Source organism: Cyprinodon tularosa, unplaced genomic scaffold (assembly GCF_016077235.1).
Source record: "Cyprinodon tularosa strain WSP-4 unplaced genomic scaffold, ASM1607723v1 ctg461, whole genome shotgun sequence".
NCBI classification, from domain to species: Eukaryota; Metazoa; Chordata; class Actinopteri; order Cyprinodontiformes; family Cyprinodontidae; genus Cyprinodon; species Cyprinodon tularosa.
The window spans coordinates 189,530-213,294 of record NW_024039187.1 but is presented as its reverse complement, the minus strand read 5'-3'; the positions used below and the strand labels follow the sequence as shown (position 1 = coordinate 213,294).

The 23,765-nt window shown below is 41.9% G+C and overlaps 1 protein-coding gene across 1 annotated transcript in view; it reads left to right on the top strand.

Annotated features, from left to right (window-relative positions):
• Positions 1-303: 303 nt before the first annotated feature.
• The window catches only part of carmil2 (capping protein regulator and myosin 1 linker 2), an 81,364-nt gene continuing 57,902 nt past the window's right edge, over positions 304-23,765 (top strand). Inside the window, exons 1-6 of the mRNA XM_038301142.1 lie at positions 304-492; positions 7,485-7,585; positions 13,891-13,941; positions 17,786-17,845; positions 20,558-20,679; positions 23,608-23,705. Of these exons, the coding sequence (XP_038157070.1) occupies positions 465-492; positions 7,485-7,585; positions 13,891-13,941; positions 17,786-17,845; positions 20,558-20,679; positions 23,608-23,705 (460 nt within the window). The 5' untranslated portion in view covers positions 304-464. The remainder of the gene's footprint in view (positions 493-7,484; positions 7,586-13,890; positions 13,942-17,785; positions 17,846-20,557; positions 20,680-23,607; positions 23,706-23,765) is intronic.

Genomic DNA, 23,765 nt, shown 5'->3' with positions numbered 1-23,765 from the left:
AAACCCCAGCTGGACTCCACCTTCATTTAGACTAACTAAACTCCGACCTTTCCTACAAACAAACTATCTTCTTTAAACGTGTTTCTGTCTTATTTCTGTCACAGTTCACTCCAGAGAAACTTCCATCATTGTCGTTTCACTGTTTCTATACCTGTTTCTGTGAAAGTGCACGTTTCCTGAATGTGGTTTTGTGCTAGCAAAATAGAACAGGATGTGTGTCTAAGTTCATGAGCAAAATGTGTGTTTGTCTCAATGCACGGTGAGAAACAGAAAGCAGCTCTTCTTCAGATGTGTCTTCAGCCGGCTCTGGAGTGTTCTTTACCTCTGATTTGATTTACACCTCATCTGGACGTACATGGCGGACATCTGCAGCTAAGGTCGAGCTGTTTTCATTCAGCTTTATGGATCTAGAGAGAATCCTGGACATTTCTGCTTAAGCTTATCTTGTCTCAGAGGCTGACAGCATGGACTCCGTCTCTCAGACCTTAAGAGGTAAGAACCTAACATCATTAGCGTTTCTATCAATATAGGGCAGATTAGAATGAAAAATGCTCCTGTCTTTTTCTGTGTTCAACCAAACATTAAATTCTATTCCATTTATTTCTATAGCACCAATTCACAACACATCATCTCAAGGCACTTTACAGTTCACCAGATCACCCAGTCACATTGATTCAAAGTTTACTATCTAAGGAAAGCAATTTGACTCTTCAGCAATCCCTCACAATAAGCATGCTTGTAGCGACAGTGGAGAGGAAAAACTCCCTTTGAACAGGAAGAAACCTCCAGCAGAACCAGGCTCAGTGTGAGCGGCCATCTGCTGAGGCCGACTGGGGTTCAAGGAGACAGAAGCAGACATAGAAAAAGAAGCATAGATACAAAAGGCAACTATCAACCAGCTCCACAGGCGGCCCCGTCCAGGAAACACACAGCCAGGCAGACGAGCTCCGAGCCAGCTCCCATGTCAGAGGATGAAGAGAGCACATCAAGTTAGTCACAGTCAGAGAAACAGGATTACACTGAAAAACAGGCCAAGCTCCAACATCTAGAAACAAAGGTGTTGATGGCAGCAGCACAGCTGATATTTCTCTCCAGGATGGCGTCACAGCCAAACAGGAACAGACCAGATGGAGCTACTATGAGAATGATGAAAAAGGGGTCCGTATGTCCTCCAGCAGTCTAAGACTATAGCAGCATAACTATAGAGATAGCTCAGTCAGGATAACCTGAGCCACTCTAACTATAAGCTTTATCAAAAAGGACAGTTTTAACATGAAGTTACTCCTTAGAGTTGACATCACGGGGGACTTGAGCAGATGTTAATTTTAGAATCTTGCAAAATTGTCTGTCTGCAACAAGAAATTCTCATTGTGATTAAAAAGAAGCCACTTGGAACAAGTCAGGCTCTGCCTAGCTGGAAAATATGCATACATGATGTATTGCTCATCACTTGTAAAGGTGATCTCCAAAAACCCAAGCATCAGTTGAACTTCAGAGATGAGTCAGGCTGCTGACTGCGGCTGGTGAAAAATGTCAGGACTCCTTCTGAGACGACAGAGACCAGAGATTATTTATCAGCAGGTTGCTTTTTTATCAGGATTTTACAGGTAGATGGAGGCAGACGGTGAAGGAGTGCTGAGTCAGCTTTTACCATAAATTTGTTTCTCTCCTTGCTCATCCACACATCAGGTTTAATTTTTCCAAACATGTATCAAAATCTAAAGAAGAAATGATATGAAAACTAGTTCTGCTCTTTAGGCCCCTGTCACACCTTGCTGATTTGTCAAGTGTATGAATGACGTCCCAGGATCTCCTAAAACGCTGGCATATGCTGAACTTTCTATGTGTTTTTTCTATGCTGGGCGTATACATAGAGTATTCATAACGAGTCCAGAACTTCTGTCCAACGACAGCCTAACTTCTTCATAACGCACGGCAATGTAATGCCCAGGAAATGATGCACAAGCCAGTGTCCAGAGGCGCCGGCCTGCAGAAAACGATTTCTATAATTGCGGTATTAACCTAGCTGCTGTTTACCGCCCGCCAAAAAAAAAAGAAAAAGAAAGAAAGAAGGTTTTTGGTGTCAGCAGATTGAGCGTCATGTCTGCTAGGAAGTGTGTTGGTGGTGGGCGTGAACGCAGGGAGGATCCATCACCCTCACCTTCTGGCTCACCCTATGATGGGGATGAAGTCTGGAGGAGAACTGACGGTTTCCTCCTGTGAACCCCCTTTATACCAAAACGCTGCCAATACGCCATTATACAGTAGCTGGAAGTTAGAAACACGTTCAGCGCTCGTCTGGAACACGTCAGTACGTGATATGCGTTGGAGAGAAGTTCTGGATAAGTTACGCAGAAGTTATGCACAAGTTACCCAGAGGTTTAGGATAAGCTAGACGCCACGACTGATGAGGAACTGACACTGAACGGATGTCGACCATCAGATAACTGACCTGGAACTGATGGCCCCAATTTCTGTCATGATCTGGCCTGATAGCTTCACCTTAATTAATTTCACTCACCTGCCTAGTTCTGCACAGTTCCTAATTGTCATTCATCTTTTCCACCTGCGTGCGCGCTTTATATCCGGTTCGGCCAGAGTGATCGGGGCCAAAACATTGTTTTGTGTTTTACGTCTAGTGCTGTTTTGGGTCAGTTTTAGTTTGATTCCAAGGTTTGTGTTCTGGTTTCTGGCGTCCAGTGGAGTGAGAGGGTTGTCGGTTCTGTCTTGTCTTCTGATCGTGACCTGGTCCTTCTCCACAGAGCCCTCAGGGTTTTGGCTTGGAACGCGGAGAGGGCCAGTTTTATCCCCGTAAGCCTGGCTCCTAGGAGGAGACCAGTTTAAAGTTTCATGCAGAAATTCTGGTACAACGTCTTGTCTCTGTTCTCTCAACCACTGAGTCTGCCTCTCTGCATCTTTGCGTGTCTGTCTGGTCATGCTTCTGGACCCCTCTGACTCTGGACTCAGAACCTGCCCGGGCAATCTCTGGATTCCTGGAGGTCTAGATCCTTCTGTTCCTGTGTGGGTTGGAACTTCTGATCAGCTGTGGACCCTTGGATTCCTGGACTGTTCCGGCTTGCTCTGTTTTCCCCCTGACCTGGATCAGCCTCCTGTATGTTCTCCGGGGCTGCAGCATCAGGGACACCCTAGGAGACGCCAGCCCATCAGCTGGATCTCACCTCTTTCGTAGAGGAAGGACTGAACTCTCAAACCAGAGTGTCAGGGATTGGTCGACATCCCGCCTTTCCCTGCAGTCGCTGTAGATCCACAGATCCACAGCAGCCAGTTACTGTTCTGTTTCAGTTCTGTTTTGTTTTAATAAACATTTTGAACTTAGCTTTTCTTTTTTTTTCTTTTTTATAGTGTCCTATCTGACGATGTCGCAATAAGAATAATTGTCTTCATGCCAAAAAGAGCCCAACAGATTTTAGTTTCACAAGTGGAGCAGTACAGCTATGCTATAATGTTCCGCTTGATTTATGCTTATAAATAGCTTTATTATAATTATTTACGGGGATTTACAGATTATATGGACACTGCAATGTAAGTAGAACAGGGAAGGAACCAGCAGGCCACCCAGGCCCCGCAGAAGCCCCCCGCCAAGACCACGGACCAGGCGGCTCGCCCTTCCTTAAGGCCCCAGACTCCGGGCGGCAGCCAGAGAACTGGGGTGTGAGAAGACCCCGATCCTCCCTGCGTCTGCTCGAATGTGGTGTTGTTGCGTGTTGCTCTCAGGTTTAATTAAAACTGGGATTACCAAAAGGGGGGTGTCCAGCACAGTCCACCCCCCCTCCGGGAGATAAACGCTGCCAGCGCACTCCCCCAATCGACAGCCCACAACCCTATATGTCTAAATGTGAGAGGAGGTGGGGGGGAGCCGACCGTGGTGAGGCCCACCATGCTGACAGGGAAGAGCTGATGTTAATATTTTTAAAACATGAGTGCCGCTTGATATTAAAACTAATAAACAGCAAATCTGAAATTATGATATTACTGCATATTTCCTGTTCTGTGTCTATCCAGCGCTCATCTAAGGGACTATGTTTCCTACTGGCTGTCTCACCTTGAATACTGGGTCCATCTGTCCCGTTTTATGACAATTTCAGCGTAGTTTCTGAACATTGCTCCAAGAAAAAGTTTAGAGCTTCTCTCTGAAGTGCTTGGAGAGCCTAAATATTTTCAATGCCTGGAGGTGTCTGTGGATAGTTGAGCTCAGTTAGCGGAGCAGGTCAATGACACAGACATAGACAGAGAAACAGCAGCCAGGGTTAGACGAGCTAAAAAATAACATTTTGATTCTTAGAGGAACTCCACAGCTGTTTCATCAACAGAGGACATTTGCACAACCAGCCCTTATAGCCTTGAACATTCTCTGTAATAACCAGATATCAGCACGTTTCTTTAGAACTAGTTGCAAAAAACACAGCTGCCCCATTTGCAGGAAATGAATGACAAAAATCAGATCAGATAAACAACAGGTATAATGTAACTAAGGGGATGGGACACTATTATGTCCCTTCATCTCTTGATTATTGCATTTATACGTTTGTTACTCCAACGCTGGACTGTTGTAATTATTTACCATCAGGAAGGTACAGAAAATAAAAAATGTGACTGGCTTCCAGTTAGATCCAGAATAAATAAAACCCTAAATAACCAAGCTTTACCTCATGTCAGAGATTTGATTGTTATTTTTCTACGTAACGGAACACTTTGCTTCTGCAGGTTTGATTTATTTCAGTTAAGACAAACTTTATTAATACTGAAGCAAAATAAAACATTGCTGTAACTCATTGGCTGTTTTTCCAGCAGTTATTATAGATGTAAGCTGGAAGGATGTTTTGCGACATTCTGTTACACTCTGTGTTTATCTGATGTGGAGAATGCTCACTGTTGGAGCTATTTATTCTCTATTTCTTTATCCACTTGAATTGTCTTAATTTATTCCTAAATTTGTAATTTTTGCATTATTTACAGTTTATTTGCAGGTTAATAATTGTTGATTATATGTATCTTTTATTATTTCTCATATTTATTTCTAATTTTTTTTTTTGTTCTGAAGTGAGACAGGAACTAATGTGGATTAGTCCACTATCTAAAGTTTAGGTAGGGTGACCAGATGTCCTCTTTTTCCCGGACATGTCCTACTTTTCATACCTAAAAAATTGTCCGGCGGAATGTCAAAGTCTTCCGAGATTTTGTTCGACTACAGTGGGGGGGTTAGCTCAGTTAGACATACTGAGCTTTTTCAGCTAAAAATGGCAACAGATTGTAAGTTTAAACAAGTTAGTATTATAACGCAAGAAGCTGAGAAAACATAGTTTGTTCTTGTTTACTATTTAAAAAAATCTTGGCTTCTCAGAGGACCATGACTCCCAGTAACAGGTTAAAATGAACATGTTTTCATATTGAACAGACAGAATACGACTGCGGAGCTTCTACAGATCTACAAAATTTGTTTCTGGCATCATTATATTAGTAAATAGGTTCATAAATCTGTTTAAACAGTGATAGGCAAGAAGAGCTGCAGATTTAAAGGAGAAATATGCAACATGCAATGAAATATATCTCCACGTTTACCAGAAAGTTTATAAGAAAAAATATGCTATGCTAACTTTAAAATGAAGCATATTCATATTTTTCTGAATGGAATTGAAATTGTTCTTGTAGAGATGCATGATATATCGATATTGGCATTGGAATCGGCTGTTATTAATAATTTTTTTCATGCATTGATGTTTTTGGGCCCTATATTAGTAATGCACTAAAAGGCATCTCTCTAAACATCTATAAATATAAATATCAGTGTGTTGTGGTCTTGTGTTCTCAAAAGTAGGAACGCATTCATAAGGCCCAAAAAAAATCTGGTAGGTCCAAAAAAAAAAATCTGGTCACCCTAGTTTAGGGGCGTGGAAAGGGGCCAGGGGGCATTTTGGGTTTGCCAGAGCAACAGATATAGAAGAAAGAACAAAGGAAAGTTTAAACTCTGTAATTGTTGACTGACATAGGAAAATAAAACAACCAGAACAATCAACAAGTTTGGACATTAAACCTTCTTTTTCCTGTGTACAGAAATTTGACCTCAGTGCCTAAGTAGGTGCTTATTGGAACTTTTTTTTCTTACATTTGGCTTAGCAAACAATAGGCACTACACTCACTGTTGTCCATCATCCTCTTCCTTCTCTGTGAAATCCTCTCCAGAGGTTCTAGAGGAATTCCTACAACAGAGCCGGCCTTCTTTTTAGATGATGGAGGAAGAGATCCAACTCTCCACAGCAGCGGATCTGTATGGCAACTAGCTGCATTTGCAATTTGATCAAATTTTGGAGAACAGAATTTTCAGATTGCAGAGGCAATCAATACTGGTCACGTTACATTTAACAAGACAATTTTTTTTACAGCATTTTAAGGGCAGTAAGATGTTTAAAGTGGGTTTATTTCCATGAAAAAGGAAATAAACCTCCAGCTAGCACTCAGATCTTTGCATGAAAGTAGACTGAAAAAAAAAAAAAACTGAAACCCAGGAGTGAAACATCTACATGCTTGTGCTTCGTGCAAAGCACCACTAGAAGGAACTTAAAGTATAAACAAGATCTATCGGAGGAATCTGTAGTTTATAAGCAGGATAAATATTAATATTCACAATAATGAGCTTGGCAGAGAAAACAATTACAAGTTGTTGCATAAAAATAAGGAGGTAGTGTTGGAATTCAGTGGTATTTAGATAGGATCACAAATTTCTTCTGCTAAGTATATATTTTTATTATATTTTAACAAAATATAATAAAAATATTTTACAGCTGAATTGATCAGTTTAATTTAAGCTCTAATTCTGATTAGATTAAAACTGCTCATTTTCATTTAAAACAAGTCAAAAATATGTAAAATTCCTGAATTATGAATGAACAAAGAATAGCTTTGATCTTTCAGTAGATATTTATTTAGCAATTATTATCAGTTGCTTTTTTGCAGTGTTACTGGATTTTCTTTTATTTCAATGATTATTAAAATTAACATTTTCATACCTAAAGAACAAATTTTCAATTGGAACGACCTAAAATTTCAATTAAAGTAAATGTGAAGTGAACTTCATGTGGCTCTCTTCATACATTCTAAATGATGAACTTTATTTTGATTTTGGTTTTTAGGCTTTTCTGTGTCCTCATGAAAGCATGGTGTCCCCACCCTGCAGCCCAGCGGGGGAACCTGGTCTAGACGTCTGATAATAGCACATAAATCCAAGCGTAATAAGATCCGAGGAATATTAAGGAATCTGTTGTATTCATGAATTTCAATTACAATAAAATGTAAAAAAGTGAGTATTTAGAGTCGCTGTAGAAAGAAAATGATGCAGTTATTGTCACTTTTTCCTTTCTGTGACAGAGACACAAAACAACTTTCAACATAGTTATTCATCTTAGAAAAGACGAACCAATCAGTCTTGCTAACATTGCTGCTCTATGTGTCTGTGACCCTCCAAACAGATCAGGTCTCCGAGCTGCTGAAGCCTCACAGAATCTGCCTAGTGACACCAATACTTCTGCATCAGTCCAACCAATGCGGGAGGTCAGGCAGCAAGTTTGTTGTAAGTAGCCTTTTATCTATGCTTCTTTTTCTATGTCTGCTTCTCTCTCCTGAACCCAAGTCCGTCTCAGCAGATGGCCGCTCACACTGAGCCTGGTTTATGCTCAGAAACCAGGTTGTCTGCGTGTGTGTCGCAGTTAACATAGATATGCCGCCCCTTCCGCAGACACTGGTGCACCTCCCCAAAATTGTAGGTGACCGCAGACAGTGGTACCTGTTTGGTACCTAATGTCAGAAACTCTGGCAGTAGCTCCGTCCACAACGCCTGGTACACCTCGGACACTATCCCAGACAACGTGCAGGATGCTAGTTTGTAGCTCTGTGCGACGGTCTGTTGGTTTACACCCGAAGGCAAAACACCCAGCGTCATGGCCAGTCTATGGGGAACGCTCACGGGTGAACTGTGTCGTCCGGCGTTGGATGAGGGGTTGTAGATAGCGAACAAGCTCGTCAAACCAACACATGAACACCCACGATCCTAGCTAGGTGGTGATTGTCCCTTTTGCATTTTGTCATGGAATAACATAGCGCAGACCACGCTTTAAAATTGGGGATTCAAAAATATCAGCGTCAAGCTTACTCTGACACACTGCTGCAGGAGGATAACTAGCACTTTAGTCTGGTTTTGCTGGAGGTTTCTTCCTGTTAAAAGGAAGTTTTTCCTCTCTACTGTCTCTACAAGCATGCTTAGTGGGAGGGATTGCTGAAGAGTCAATGAGTCAATGAAATCAACTGTTTTTCTTTAGATAGAAAACTTTGAATCAATGTGACTGGATGATCTGTTGAACTGTAATGTGCCTTGAGATGACATGATGTGAATTGGAGCTATAGAAATAAACTGAATAGAATTACCCTCTAAATCTCATCGTTCACTAGCCTAGTAAACTAGCCCCACCCACCAGCGGCCAAAATCATTTTTGCCTGCGAGTGGTCTAGCCTCGATCAACGCCCCAGGCCCTATAACTGGCGGGCCAATCACAACGCAGAGATGTGTTTTGAATTTTTGGATGCAAAGTGGGTGGGGTTTTAGGGCTTGATGACAAAGCTGCGCGACGCTGGAGAAGGAAAGATGGCAACAAGGAAGATGGCAACAACAGTAGCATGATGCACTGCGGCAGCAGCTTTTAATGGGGCGCTCCATTGAAAGTTAAAAGTTCTCTTTTCTGTTGTTCAATAAAAATAAATTTTAGGATCATTTGAGGCGAGAATAATATACTTTAAGGCGTCACTGTATGGTCCATTTTCCGGTTTAATGCGTAATTAACACTGCATGAAAAGTGAGATTTTCGTCCCCGTAAACCCCCGTAAACTCCTGCAGATCTCCCTGATTTTCGTCAGTTTCCGACAATTTGCAACCCGCGCTTGTCCGCGTTTGTCGTGCCACAAATTGTCGGAAACGGACTCTGACGTATGTGGAGAGCGATCAGCTGTACTAATGGCCCTAATTAGCATATGAACACAGCAAACCCGCGCGGCTGGCCAGGTCTGGCTTGAATAACCTACTCAGTATTGGCTGAAACCACTATTCTCAAACAAGTAAAATCGCTCGTGATTGGCAGCAAAACCAAATGTGGCCACGCCAGGCTTTAATTTTCTTAATGAGTATTGGACGGAACCACTTCTTTTTAAACAAGTAAAGTCGCTCGTGATTGGTTGGCATATATATATATATTTACATATAAATTTACATATATATATATTTATGAATATATATTTATTCATTCATATATTTATTCATTCATATATTTATTCATTTATATGCTGTGTATTTATGTCATCCTTCACTACTACACAATAATTAGGCTACCATCAAGGACATGAATGAATTTATACAGGAAATGAACATTTGCCAGGAAGCTGTTTATGCAAAGAAAGAGCTTTATTAAAACACACACAACTATACACAACGCGTATCCAAACACATGCGTATCTAAAAATTACAACTCCGTGAACGGTCCGTTTGCTTCCGCGGGGTTGGAGGTAACTGGCAGCATTCCCTCCGAGGCAGGTCCGATGCGCAGACGCCTACTGTGCGTGGCCCTCTACTTCGGCATCGCTTCTAACCGGGACTGCAGCTTAACACAGAGTTCAGAGAGATCCGGCCTACGAAATGGCGGCGACCGTACAATCCATCCAGAGACACCGCCAACGACGCCATCTTCTTCGTCGGACATGAGGCAGACGGTGGCGGACTTCCAGAGTTCCTCTTCCTCATCTGCTAGCACACTCTGCCTCGCTTTCAGCAGCTGAAAAAAAAACAATGAATCAGCGCACTGCGTATGGACACAACACATCTATCAATGCACCTGAAAAATAGTCACCAAATAAAGTCTTACCGTCTTTCTTCTGGCCCGACTCCGAACAGATTGCTTGGCAGTCTCCGCACGCAACGTGTTGGCCGGCTAGGTATATCTGAAGCTCCTGCGTACCGTCTCAAAATACGTCTTACAGGCAGCTGGAAAACAATTAAATGAGAGTGGTATGAATAAAAATCAAACGCAAGTCACAGTAACAAGGAAGGAGAAAACATTAAAACAAGTCACTTACACACAATGTCGTCTTTATCAACATCGTGCAAATCTGGACTTGCTGATATGGCTCCGAGCAAATAGGAGGTCTGTGAAAACAAAATGTAAAGCTATGATCGGTATCCATTTCCTTTTACCGCAGAATGAAAGCATATTCTTTAAATCTTACCCTTGCTCCGGTTCATAGCGCCTGCAATTAGTCTCCGAGTTGTGAAGACGGCGTACTGCTTCCTGTGAATCACAAAAAATACACTTTAATAAAGCTTGTTCTTGCAAGGCTACTATTAGCCGTAGCTTTAGGCTAGGCTGTTATTAGCCGTAGCTTTAGGCTAGGCTGCTATTAGCCGTAGCTTTAGGCTAGGCTGCTATTAGCTGTAGCTTAGGCTAGGCTGCTTTTAGCCTAGCAGGCAGTAATCGAACATATATTTACCGCTAGCATCTCTTCTTTGAGTTCGTCTTATTCGATGCAGAGTCGCCATCGCGTCCAAGAGGAGTTTTACCCCGAAATCCCACATACTCCGCTCCAGACCGCCTGCACAAAGCAAAGCATACATCCTCCACTGTGGCTGCACACCGCGCCGCTCTGAGTTTCTTGGAGATCGTAAAGAGCATGCGCGAGATGAACCAGGGTTTCCGCGGATCAATAAAAATAATAAAAAAAAATCATTCTTTTTTTTTTTAAATCAAGGCCTTAATTGGCACTAAAATTATTGAAATATGTTTATCGAAGTATTTATAATTCTTTAATAAAAAATGCTCATAAAAATAATTTCGTCAGATATATTATATCGCTCCAGGCGGGAAAAAGCTAGAGGATATATATACGTATATATGTGTGTGTGTGTGTGTGTTTACATACATACAGGAGTCATGGAACTCTGCTTACAGCTCCTTCATATTTCATGTACACTAATAACTTGTGTACATGGTTCTTGTTGATGGCATTAAAATAATTTCTAATAGCATTTAAATAGCATTAAATTAGAGTCACTCATTCCTGTATGAACCCTGTGAGTGCTTAATTTAATATGACATATTAAAAAAATCCCACCATCATCCAGCATATGTTTAGTTTCTGCCCAAATATATATATATATATTTTTGTAGATTTTTGTAACGGGGATAAGGATAATTCCAAACTGCTTTCTTTGAATGAACTTGTTCACTACTCCCAAACTCAGCATCTCTTTTCATTCCTGTAATAGGAAGTTTCTTTTGAATGGATTTGATTAAAGTTTAAGTCCCTCGGTATAAAATAAATATTTTGATGGAGATGAGAAATCTGCTTCCTCGTTGGTGAATAACCAGTAGTTTGGATCCAATCATTTAAATAAACGGTGTTAGTTTTTTTTTTTTTTATATATATAAGAATTGTGCTATAATTCCTAGTCACCGATCTGTTGCTGCTATATTTTAATTTGACGAACCGGAATTTGTCGATGTTCTTTTTCCTGTTTGGTGCGATTGCAATTGCGGATCTTGACCTGGCCGGACCTTATGACCACAGTGTACCAATCTTCTGATGGCTACTTCCAACAGGATAATGCGCCATGTTATAAAGTGAATCATCTCAGACTCATTTCTTGAAACTTTTCCACTTAAGTAATTGTGAATTGAGCATATTGACAGACAACATTTTATTTTTTATCTTAAATGCAATTTTTTTTTTTTATAATTACTGCTCTAAATGTATTGCTCTGTCAGCTAAAGATCTGTTTTGGTCTCTATACTTTAATTATATAAATCAATTCAAGCTAAAATGTAAGAGGCTATACTGAGCCTGATCTCTTTGTATCAGAGATTTTCTTACCTTTTAGAAAAATGTCACTTGGAGTAAAACCCCCCCTGCAACCCTGATTTGCATTTGTATAGCTCACTGCATGTTCATTTACATGTTAAAGCCTCCCCTAGAATTCCACGGGGGGGAGGCATGGGGGGAACACTGCCTAAGAAAGTCCATGTCAATTTCTGACAATTTACGGGAGTTTTCGGCGAAGCCTGCAAATTGCCGTAAACTGCCGCTAACCTGAAGTTCCATGACAATCTACAGTGCCGCATATTGACGAAAATCCCACTTTTCATGCAGTGTAAAAAAACAGTTTTTCGAAGTTGAGAAACCAGCGGAGCTCCGAGGCTAATGGCAGCCAGGGCTAACCGCAGCCCGTATGCAGTGGCCCTCTCTCGGCGTAGCCGTGTGTAAAGGTCCGCTGGCGCTGATGGTGATTTTTGACTCTGCTTTGGAATCAGTTCTGGACGGATTAGACTTGGGGGTTTTCGTAGAAATATGAGCAGATAAAGGTTCTACAGTCATTCATTTTTAAGAAGGACGTATTCGACAGGCCGTTTATTTAAACTCCCCCACCAGCTTTCTGTCGCGCTTCCTACGTCACAGTCAGTTGCCCTCATTGGTCAGAGCTTTGGCCAATAGGCACAGACATGGTTTGTAAAACAACGGGTTGTTCTCATCAACAATCTTCCGATGTCTCTTTCATCGGGGCCAGACTAAATTACACATTTATTCTCACATTTAGTCTGGTTTATCAGGCTAATCCTTCACTTCTTTTATTTACTGAGGTTCACGGCGGATGTAACAACTGCTGCTGAGGTTATTTTTGGCTCCCAGTGGGTGAGAGTGGGGGTGGGGGAGTGGGGGTGGGGATCTCTGGAGGAGGAAAAAAAAGCTTTCATTGGTGAATGGGTATTGATTCACCAAATCAAAAGGAAATAGTTCAAATCATTTCAGTTTATTTCTATAGCTCCATTTCACATCATTTCATCTCAGGTCACTTTATAGATCCAATTCAACCAGATCATCCACTCAGATTGGTTCAAAGTTTTCTACCTAAGGAAAACAGGCTGATTGCATCCAGTCATGGACTGAAAGACCTGCTCCTCCTTGATAGTCTCATTATGTTTATTCGCTGTCTTCGTGGTCACATGGGAATGTTTAACCTAATAATAAATAAATTCTTACTTTGAGCCACTGATGTCACAAATATCCAGGTGGGTCCGTCTCAGATTTATTTTAGAAGATGATGTAAAGATGAGCTGAATCTGTGCTTTTGCACCTTTTTTCTGCTTTGGGTCTTTGCTGCACCCTCATGCAGCCTGGTAATTGCAGCAGCTTCTTTCTGAGGACAGTGATGCTGTTTTAGATCCAGTCTTTGTCGTCTTACCAGGCAGCTGAACAAAAGGAACATAAACAGTCAGAAGAGTTGCTCTATGCTCATTGGTCCAGTTGTGTTTTATTTTCCTTTGGCTCTAAAACAGCCTCACAATCATCAGTCCAGGTTAAAGATCCTGGATGAGTCTAGATCAGGGGTCTTCAATGTTTTCCAGGCCAAGGACCCCCAAACTGATGGTGAGATAGAGCAGGGACCCCCTAATTATATATATTGTATGAAATAGTGTTCTATCAAACTGGTCCTATAGTCACTCTATTACAGATGCAGTAATGTAACTAAAGTAATTTCTCCCTGGGATTATTAAAGTATCTCGGATTCCTGGCTGATGGGACAGGTGTTGTGAATGAAACGGTGTCCAGCTTGAAAGAGCTCCTGTGTGTCGCTGAATGTGTGCATTGATGACTGAAAGACATCTTCTACCTCCATTTATCTGTTTACTACAGTGTGTTGAATTCATGTTAATGTGGATTTAATGACATTTAAAGTAGTGGAAATAAATTCAGGGGGAATATAAAAGAAAGACCTGTTGAAGACCTCTGGTCGAGATCGTTTCATCTAAGCTTTTTTTTTCATTTCTTCTGCTTTTATCTCAGGTGCTGAGTCTGTGGAGAGGCTACGTGGTCACCAACAAGCAGCCACTCAAGGTGAAGCGCAGCTCAACCAGTGGAGCCAGCAGGGGGTGGCCAGGGCATTGCAGAGAGTGGCCGCCCCACTGGCCACCCACTGGCCAGTGTAAATTGTAGTAGCATCAGTTTAGCGTTTCATCCCAATCATCCCAAAACAAAAAAGGAACATAAAAGATTTTTTGCATTTCACTGACTTCTATTGGTGCCTTTAGATCTTATAGATCAGGGTCTTCCTTCTGAGGTCCGGAGTCATGCATCTCTCAGAAGCTTTTGCTTCTGGTCTCCATAGTAAACTGGTTATTATCTCAGGTATTGAAGCAGAGACACCAATATCTGGTTGATACAGACTGAGGTTCAGATTCTCTCAGATGTTTGAAAGACTTAAATAGTTTCAAAGATGAATGGATCCAAACTAAAGATCGGCCCACACAGGTTGATTTAAGACCAATAATGATACCAGACACCAGTCTAACTGATCCCAGTTAGACTGTTTCTTCCTCCATTTTCAGGATAAAAATGAGTCAATGATTAAAAATGTCAAACAAATGAAAACATATCAGCGCCAAATCTAGAGTTTTTTTTCTGCTACTGGAGACTTTGGAGACAACATCTAAAAGCAGCGAACTCTGCTCTCCAGAGCAAGTAGATTGGTAACCCCGCCTCCTGCTCTCCTCTATCTTTTTTGCTGTCATGATTCATGCAGCTATTATTTCATCCAAATGAAAAATGGAGAACAGATAAGCAGATCATGGCCCAAATGTCCTAAATCTGTCCCTGCATGTAAGATAGTGACTCTCGTAACAAACATCTCACTCACACTAGTCCATATTGGTCATTTGAAAAGGACCCACAAAGCATCCTTTTAGGCCACCTGTAGCCTTTGCAGGCTGGATGTTTTATATGTAGACCACAGGTGAGCCGTGTACAGAGAGGTACAACATGCAAAAAATAGTTCCACTTTTACTACATCAGTACATGCACCAAATTTACGAGCAAGAGTATTAGCCTTAGCATACAACATTCTAGACTGTCTACAGATATCATCATCATCTGACAGATTCTCTGTGATGATGTGACAAACATGCATGGTTTTATTAGTAGCATTCAGCACAGTATTTGACAGATGAAAGTCTGGAAACTGAATAGATTTAATAGGTTTTATGGTTTAAATCCAGCTGCCCCTGATGTTCCACTGGGCTCTGCTGAGTTGACCTCTAACCTGTTGGTGTTTGAATTTCTAAATGCATTGACTGGTTGCTATGACTACAGCAAGATGGGTTTATAACTACAGAACTTCTATGTGGCCCAACTTCTCTTCTAACGAAGCTCTCTAAACGGGTCCAACACATGGGGGATTGTGCAGAATCCAACATGCTCCAAATCCAGCCCAGTCAGTGGAGTTCAGTAGCTGTGCAGCAGCTGATCCAGTAACTGGAACTGGAAGGTCAGCAGATCCCACTGAGACAAGAACTTTCCAGCAATCCCTTCTAAAAGCAATAGCATTAATTGAAGCTCACACTCTATGGTGTGTTCTATAGATTCTATCTGAGTTTTCTCCTGATGTCATGATGCGTGGCTCTTATTTAAAGTCTGGTCAACAAGGAATTTTCCAGCAGTGACGTCACGGTGCGGTAAGCCTAGCACCATTCTCCCCGCTTTACAAGCTAAATCAATGGGAACTACTAGACACATCTGCAATCAACAACAATTATTGAAGATTTCCAGAGGACTTCACCATTGAAATTCACCAGAGCTATAGTGAAACTGACAATGCCCACGTGCATGGCAGCTGGATGCTGGAATACATCGGGTAAAAGTGGAAAAAAATAGTTATTTCAGCTTTCTGATTCCTGATCCTGCACGGACGGGTTGGTCGTTGGATCGCCAACTTGAAGAGGGAGGATTTACCATCGAACTTCTGGCCAGAGAAAAAACACGTAATATGTAGCCAACATTTGGAAGAAGAATGTTTTCAAGATGACTTGGATAATAGCGCGTTGTGACAAACACCAGATACAGCACTGGGACTTGATCAACAGCCGATACCGCACCGTGACGTCACAAACCAGTAGGTGGCAGTAGTGTTCTTTGACAAACATGGTTGCCTCCAGTAAAGCACATTCAAATGAAAAATACTCTGAATTAAAAACACTGATCATTTATTAAACAGTACAGGTGCTGGTCATAAAATTAGAATATCATGAAAAAGTAGATTGATTTCAGTAATTCCATTTAAAAAGTGAAACTTGTATATTATATTCATACATTACATACAAACTCATATATTTCAGATGTTTATTTTGTTTAATTTTGATGATTACAAATGACAACAAATGAAAATCTCAAATTCATCATATCAGAAAATTAGAATATTGTGAAAAGGTTCAAAATTGATGGCCCCTGGTGCCACACTCTAATCAGCTAATTAACTCAAACCACCTGCAAAAGCCTTTAAATGGTCTTTCAGTCTAGTTCTATAGGCTACACAATCATGGGGAAGACTGCTGACTTGACAGTTGTCCAAAAGACGACCATCGACACCTTGCACAAGGAGGGCAAGACACAAAAGGTCATCGCTAAAGAGGCTGGCTGTTCACAGAGCTCAGTGTCCAAGCACATTAATAGAGAGGCGAAGGGAAGGAAAAGATGTGGTCGAAAAAAGTGTACAAGCAAGAGAGATAACCGCACCCTGGAGAGGATTGTGAAACAAAACCCATTCAAAAATGTGGGGGAGATTCACAAAGAGTGGACTGCAGCTGGAGAGAGTGCTTCAAGAACCACCACACACAGACGTATGAAAGACATGGGTTTCTGCTGTCGCATTCCTTGTGTCAAGCCACTCTTGAACCACAGACAGCGTCAGAAGCGTCTTGCCTGGGCTAAAGAGAAACAGGACTGGACTGCTGGTGAGTGGTCCAAAGTCATGTTCTCTGATGAAAGTAAATTTTGCATTTCCTTTGGAAATCAAGGTCCCAGAGTCTGGAGGAAAAGAAGAGAGGCACTTCATCCACGTTGCTTGAAGTCCAGTGTAAAGTTTCCACAGTCAGTGATGGTTTGGGGTGCCATGTCATCTGCTGGTGTTGGTCCATTGTGTTTTCTGAGGTCCAGGGTCAACGCAGCCACATACCAGGAAGTTTTAGAGCACTTCATGCTTCCTGCAGCTGACCAACTTTTTGGAGATGCAGATTTCATTTTCCAACAGGACTTGGCACCTGCACACAGTGCCAAAGCTACCAGTACCTGGTTGAAGGACCATGGTATCCCTGTTCTTAATTGGCCAGCAAACTCTCCTGACCTTAACCCCATAGAAAATCTATGGGGTATTGTGAAGAAGAAGATGCAATACACCAGACCCAACAATTCAGAAGAGCTAAAAGCCACTATTAGAGCAACCTGGGCTATCATAACACCTGAGCAGTGCCACAGACTGATCGACTCCATGCCACGCCGCATTGCTGCAGTAATACAGGCCAAAGGAGGCCCAACTAAATACTGAGTGCTGTACATGCTCATACTTTTCATGTTCATACTTTTCAGTTGGCCAACATTTCTATAAATCCTTTGTTTTTATTGGTCTTCAGTAATATTCTAATTTTCTGATATGATGAATTTGAGATTTTCATTTGTTGTCATTTGTAATCATCAAAATTAAACAAAATAAACATCTGAAATATATGAGTTTGTATGTAATGTATGAATATAATATACAAGTTTCACTTTTTAAATGGAATTACAGAAATCAATCTACTTTTTCATGATATTCTAATTTTATGACCAGCACCTGTATGTAATAATTTCCTATTTTCAGAAGTTTGAATGCTGAATATGAGCGGACTTTACCTTTAACCTTCTTTGTTTACAGGTGGAGAGCACATTCAGCTACCTGGAGATTTCCTCCATCAACATCCACAGTCTTACAAAGGTATTTAAGGCTTTTAACTCAACATACAATTTTACATCATTTTGTTTTCCTTTTATTCTTTGCTTAAATTTAAATCTTTATATTTCGCCTTAATGAAAAAGCTTTATAAAAGCAAACCCTATAATTTGCTTTTAAAACAATTAGAGGATGTCTGAAAGCAGCAGGTGAACATAAAGGACGTGCAGCTTGATAGGAACGACTGATGCTACGTAGTCTAGGTGGAAATAAAGAGGATCGAACCACAGGCGACTGAAACTAAAGACTCTCTGAAAATAAAGAGGAACAATCAGGAGGTCGGCCCGCCCACTTTCACAAGAGATCAGCTCCTCTTCTGCAGTATGGATGGACCATACATGTCTGCTTCATGTTTGATCATTGGAGAATAGATATAGGGAGAATAGATTTAGCAGGGCTTCATAGGACAGTCCAACGTCAGAAAGACCAATCCTACAGGTTTATATCAGAGTATCTAAATCATGGAAGAAGCCTTTCAGAAATCTCAACTATCCATTTGAACAAAGAGCTTCTGAGCTTTTGCTCTTTTCTGTCCCTCCTTTTGTGTCACTCTTCCATGTGCGCAAATTAGTGAGCATAACAAGCCTCAGATCACCTTCATGAAGCCTGTATCTCAATGTTTGGTGACAAAAACAGACACTCTGCTTCTCCTTGCACAAAGAAGCAGGCGCTGCTCTCAGTGATGGCTTAGATCAGGGGTCTTCAGCGTTTTCCAGGCCAAGGACCCCAAACTGATGGTGAGATGGAGCTGGGACCCCCTAATTATATATATTGTATGAAATTGTGTTCTATCAAACTGGTCCTATAGTCACTCTATAACAGATGGAGTAATGTAACTAAAGTAATTTCTCCCTGGGATTATTAAAGTATTTCTGATTCCTGGTTGATGGGACAGGTGTGAATGAAACGGTGTCCAGCTTGAAAGAGCTCCTGTGTGTCGCTGAATGTGTGCATTGATGACTGAAAGACATCTTCTGCCTCCATTTATCTGTTTACTACAGTCTGCTGAATTCATGTTAATGTGGATTTAAAGACATTTCAATTGGTGGAAAAAATTGCAGGGGAGAATATAGAAAAAGTCTAATCAACCAAAGCGTTCGCGATCCCCATGCAGTACCTCTGTGGACCCCCTAGGGGTCATGGACCCCCTGTTGAAGACCTCCGGATTAGGGTCCTTCTTCAACCTGGTCTAAAAAGAATTACTTGGCTCCTGAAATCTTCTCTGTGCTCAAAGCGACACGACAACAACACACATAGAAGGTGGACTAACTGCTGCAGGGTTCAGGTTTCTCCTCATGCTTCTAGTAGAACTACTGATCCTAGAGAAGGGATGTGGTTTGAATGGCCTCTAGAACCATTCAGTTCAATTCATTTCTATGGTGCCAATTCACATCATGTCATCTCAAGGCACTTGGGCCTGCTGAGCACCAGGTGGGTGTGAGTCCATAGACTCAGTGAGGCCAAAAAGTTAACAAAGGGCAGCAAAGAAGGAGCTTCTTTACAAGAAAAACATCAAGGCTCTACTAAGTTTATTTCTATAGCTCCAATTCACATCATATCATCTCAGGTCAATTACAGAGATAATTCAACCAGATCATCCAGTCAGATTGATTCAAAGTTTTCTATCTAAGGAAAACCAGTTGATTGCATCGACTCATTGACTCTTCAGCAATCCCTCACACTAAGCATGCTTGTAGCGACAGTGGAGAGGAAAAACTCCTTTTGAACAGGAAGAAACCTCCAACAGAACCAGGCTCAGTGTGAGCGGCCATCTGCTGAGGCCCACTGGGGTTCAAGGAGACAGAAGCAGACATAGAAAAAGAACCATAGATACAAAAGGCAACTGTCAACCAGCTCCACAGGCGGCCCCGTCCAGGAAACACACAGCCAGGCAGACGAGCTCCGAGCCAGCTCCCATGTCAGAGGATGAAGAGAGCACATCCAGTTAGTCACAGTCAGAGAAACAGGACTACACTGAAAAACAGGCCAATCTCCAACATCTAGAAACAAAGGTGTTGATGGCAGCAGCACAGCTGATATTTGTCTCCAGGATAGAGTCACAGCCAAACAGGAACAGACCAGATGAAGCTACTATGAGAAACAGCAGAGAGAGCAGAACGTTAGAGATTGAACTAAGATTCTGAGAATAGAGATAGAATAAAACAGAATGATGAAACGGGGGTCCCTATGTCCTCCAGCAGTCTAAGCCTATAGCAACATAACTATAGAGATAGCTCAGGATAACCTGAGCCACTCTAACTATAAGCTTTATCAGAAAGGAAAGTTTTAAGCCTAGCCTTAAAAGTAGACAGGGTGTCTGCCTCATGGACTAAAACTGGTAGTTGGTTCCACAGGAGAGGAGCCTGATAACTAAAAGATCTGCCTCCTATTCTACTTTAGAAGTTCTAGGAACCACTAGTAAACCTGCAGATTGAGAGTGAAGTGCTCTGTTAGGAACATAAGGAACAATCAGATCTCTGATATCAGATGGAGCTTGGCCATTCCAGATGAGGACAGTTGCCGCTCCAACTGTATTATTTGACCGGAGCAACAGCCTTGATGTTGAAATGATTTGAAGCATCTGTGATTAAAATATTCCTTTAATTATTTTTTTAACAAATATGATAATTTAGCCAATCCATATTAACCGTGAAGTATGCTTCAAGTGCAGTCACTAATAATTGGGCTGTATTGCAGATTGAGTTGGAGATAGACAGACAGAGTCTGTCTTTTAGCGTCTTACATGATGAAGATCTCCTGGCCATGATCAGCCACATGACTGCGTCACTAAAGAGGATCTTCCCAGATGCTTCTCCAGGGTGAGTTCAACTGCACAACCAGCGCTGCGTCTTAAAGGTGTAGTGGAGGACAAGGGTGCAACTTTGTAATGAAAGTAGGTGGGGGCGCTCTAAGGGTGGGGGCTGATAGACCTACAGTTACTCCACCCGAACGCTTTCATTAGGTTTTTGTATTTTCCAACAATGAGCTCAAACATATAGTTCTTGAATGATTTCCTGTTGCTGAGAACACAAGAGAACAACAATACACTGATATTTATAGTTAGAGATAGTGAGAGAGATGTCTTTTAGTGCATTATACATACATATATATATATATATATATATATATATATATATATATATATATATATATATATATATATATATATATATATATATATATATATATATATATATATGTGTGTGTGTGTGTGTATGTATGTAAACAGGTGTTCTTCAAACTGCAAAGGTGAATTGTCTATGCCATGCTACATGTCGCATTCAGAAAAAGATGTTGAAATGTCTGAAAGGTCAGACACAGGTGAGAGCGTATCGGGAGATGGAGACCTCCCTCATCCTTGGCCCTATCTCAAAGGATTTTTAGAAATAGTCAAAAAGTTGAGCTTTTAATTCATATAGTGGCATCTGGCTGTTTTTAAGGTTACTTTATACTTTTATAATTTAAGTAGTTTTTGGAGCACATACACTATATTGCCAAAAGTATTTGCTCACCCATCCAAATTATTGGAATCAGGTGTTCCAATCACTTCCATGGCCACAGGTGTATAAATTCAAGCACCTAGGCATGCAGACTGTTTTTACAAACATTTGTGAAAGAATGGGTCGCTCTCAGGAGCTCAGTGAATTCCAGCGTGGAACTGTGATAGGATGCCACCTGTGCAACAAATCCAGTCGTGAAATTTCCTCGCTCCTAAATATTCCACAGTCAACTGTCAGCTGTATTATAAGAAAATGGAAGTGTTTGGGAACGACAGCAACTCAGCCACGAAGTGGTAGGCCACGTAAACTGACGGAGCGGGGTCAGCGGATGCTGAAGCGCATAGTGCGAAGAGGTCGCCAACTTTCTGCAGAGTCAATCACTACAGACCTCCAAACTTCATGTGGCCTTCAGATTAGCTCAAGAACAGTGCGCAGAGAGCTTCATGGAATGGGTTTCCATGGTCGAGCAGCTGCATCCAAGCCATACATCACCAAGTGCAATGCAAAGCGTCGGATGCGGTGGTGTAAAGCACGCCGCCACTGGACTCTAGAGCAGTGGAGACGCGTTCTCTGGAGTGACGAATCGCGCTTCTCCATCTGGCAATCTGATGGACGGGTCTGGGTTTGGCGGTTGCCAGGAGAACGGTACTTGTCTGACTGCATTGTGCCAAGTGTAAAGTTTGGTGGAGGGGGGATTATGGTGTGGGGTTGTTTTTCAGGAGCTGGGCTTGGCCCCTTAGTTCCAGTGAAAGGAACTCTGAATGCTTCAGCATCCCAAGACATTTTGGACAATTCCATGCTCCCAACTTTGTGGGAACAGTTTGGAGCTGGCCCCTTCCTCTTCCAACATGACTGTGCACCAGTGCACAAAGCAAGGTCCATAAAGACATGGATGACAGAGTCTGGTGTGGATGAACTTGACTGGCCTGCACAGAGTCCTGACCTCAACCCGATAGAACACCTTTGGGATGAATTAGAGCGGAGACTGAGAGCCAGGCCTTCTCGTCCAACATCAGTGTGCGACCTCACAAATGCGCTTCTGGAAGAATGGTCAAAAATTCCCATAAACACACTCCTAAACCTTGTGGACAGCCTTCCCAGAAGAGTTGAAGCTGTTCTAGCTGCAAAGGGTGGACCGACGTCATATTGAACCCTATGGATTAGGAACGGGATGTCACTTAAGCTCATATGTGAGTCAAGGCAGGTGAGCAAATACTTTTGGCAATATAGTGTACTTTTTCACTTTTACTTGAGTAAAGAGGCCAAGTTGATACTTCAACTTTTTCCAGAGTGTATTTAAACTGCAGTATCTATACTTCTAATTAAGTAACAAAGGTGTGAACTTTTGACGCCACTGGCGCGTTGTGACTTCATTCAGATGACCCCGTTTCAACCCCCCTCCTCAACCATTGTAGCTAAAGCTTCATTCAGAGCGTCATTCCTCCCAGACTCTTACTGCGTTCCCTGTCTCATTTAAACCGGTCTGGCAGAAGACCGGTTGAAACGCTCCTGTTCATGCATATCTATCAAAATCCAGCGCTGTTTCCTGCCGAGGTCTGAGCGCCAAAGACCGAGTAATTGTATCAATACATTTTTTATCTAATTGTCTTTTCTCTTTGTGTAAGTTTTTCAGATTGAACTTTTGCTTAAACATCTACCGAAGCACTTGCCGGTTAATATTCACTGAGTGCTGCTGTGTGTCTCTCCTGCTCCACGTAGCCACTCTGCGAATCTGTGAAATGCGAATCAAATTAGATGTCTCAAAGTGACAGATGCGATGATATTTCACTGAGAGCAGGGAAATGGGAGCAGCGGGAGAGAGAAAAAAAACACAGACTCAGAATGCTCTGAACAAAGATAGCTGCACCCAACCTCTGTTACCTTTGGCTACAGTAAGTGAGCAGAAAGGGGAAAAAAGCAGAAATTATTGGTGAGGACTGTCCCCACCAGCCCTTCAGAGAGTTCCGCCTGTGGTGTCTTTTTCCGGTGGATCACCTCAATAAGTGGTCCTCCTAACTGTCAATCATTCTGGTGATATGTTGACGTAAGGCCATCCTTCGTGTTTGTCCCCATTTTCACTTTCTGGTGGTGAGTCTGACTTAGTGGAAAAATTGCAAATCAAAGTAAAGCTTATATGAGCAATGCAAACATTAAGGCATTTAGTTTATGTGCAGTAAAACCAGACAGAGCTTGAAGAGCACTTGTTCTCAGTTCATCCCCCACGACCTCCCGCACTTTAATTCTCAGGAAGCTGGTAAAGACGGCTCCCCAGGACCTCCAGGAGAGGCTGCTCAAACTGACTGGTGTCATAGAGGAGCAGCTGAACAGCCAGCCTGGCCCCTGTGGTGAGCTCCTGTCCTCTTTATAGAGTCAGGTTAAAAGCACTGAACCTCTTCTCTACTTTA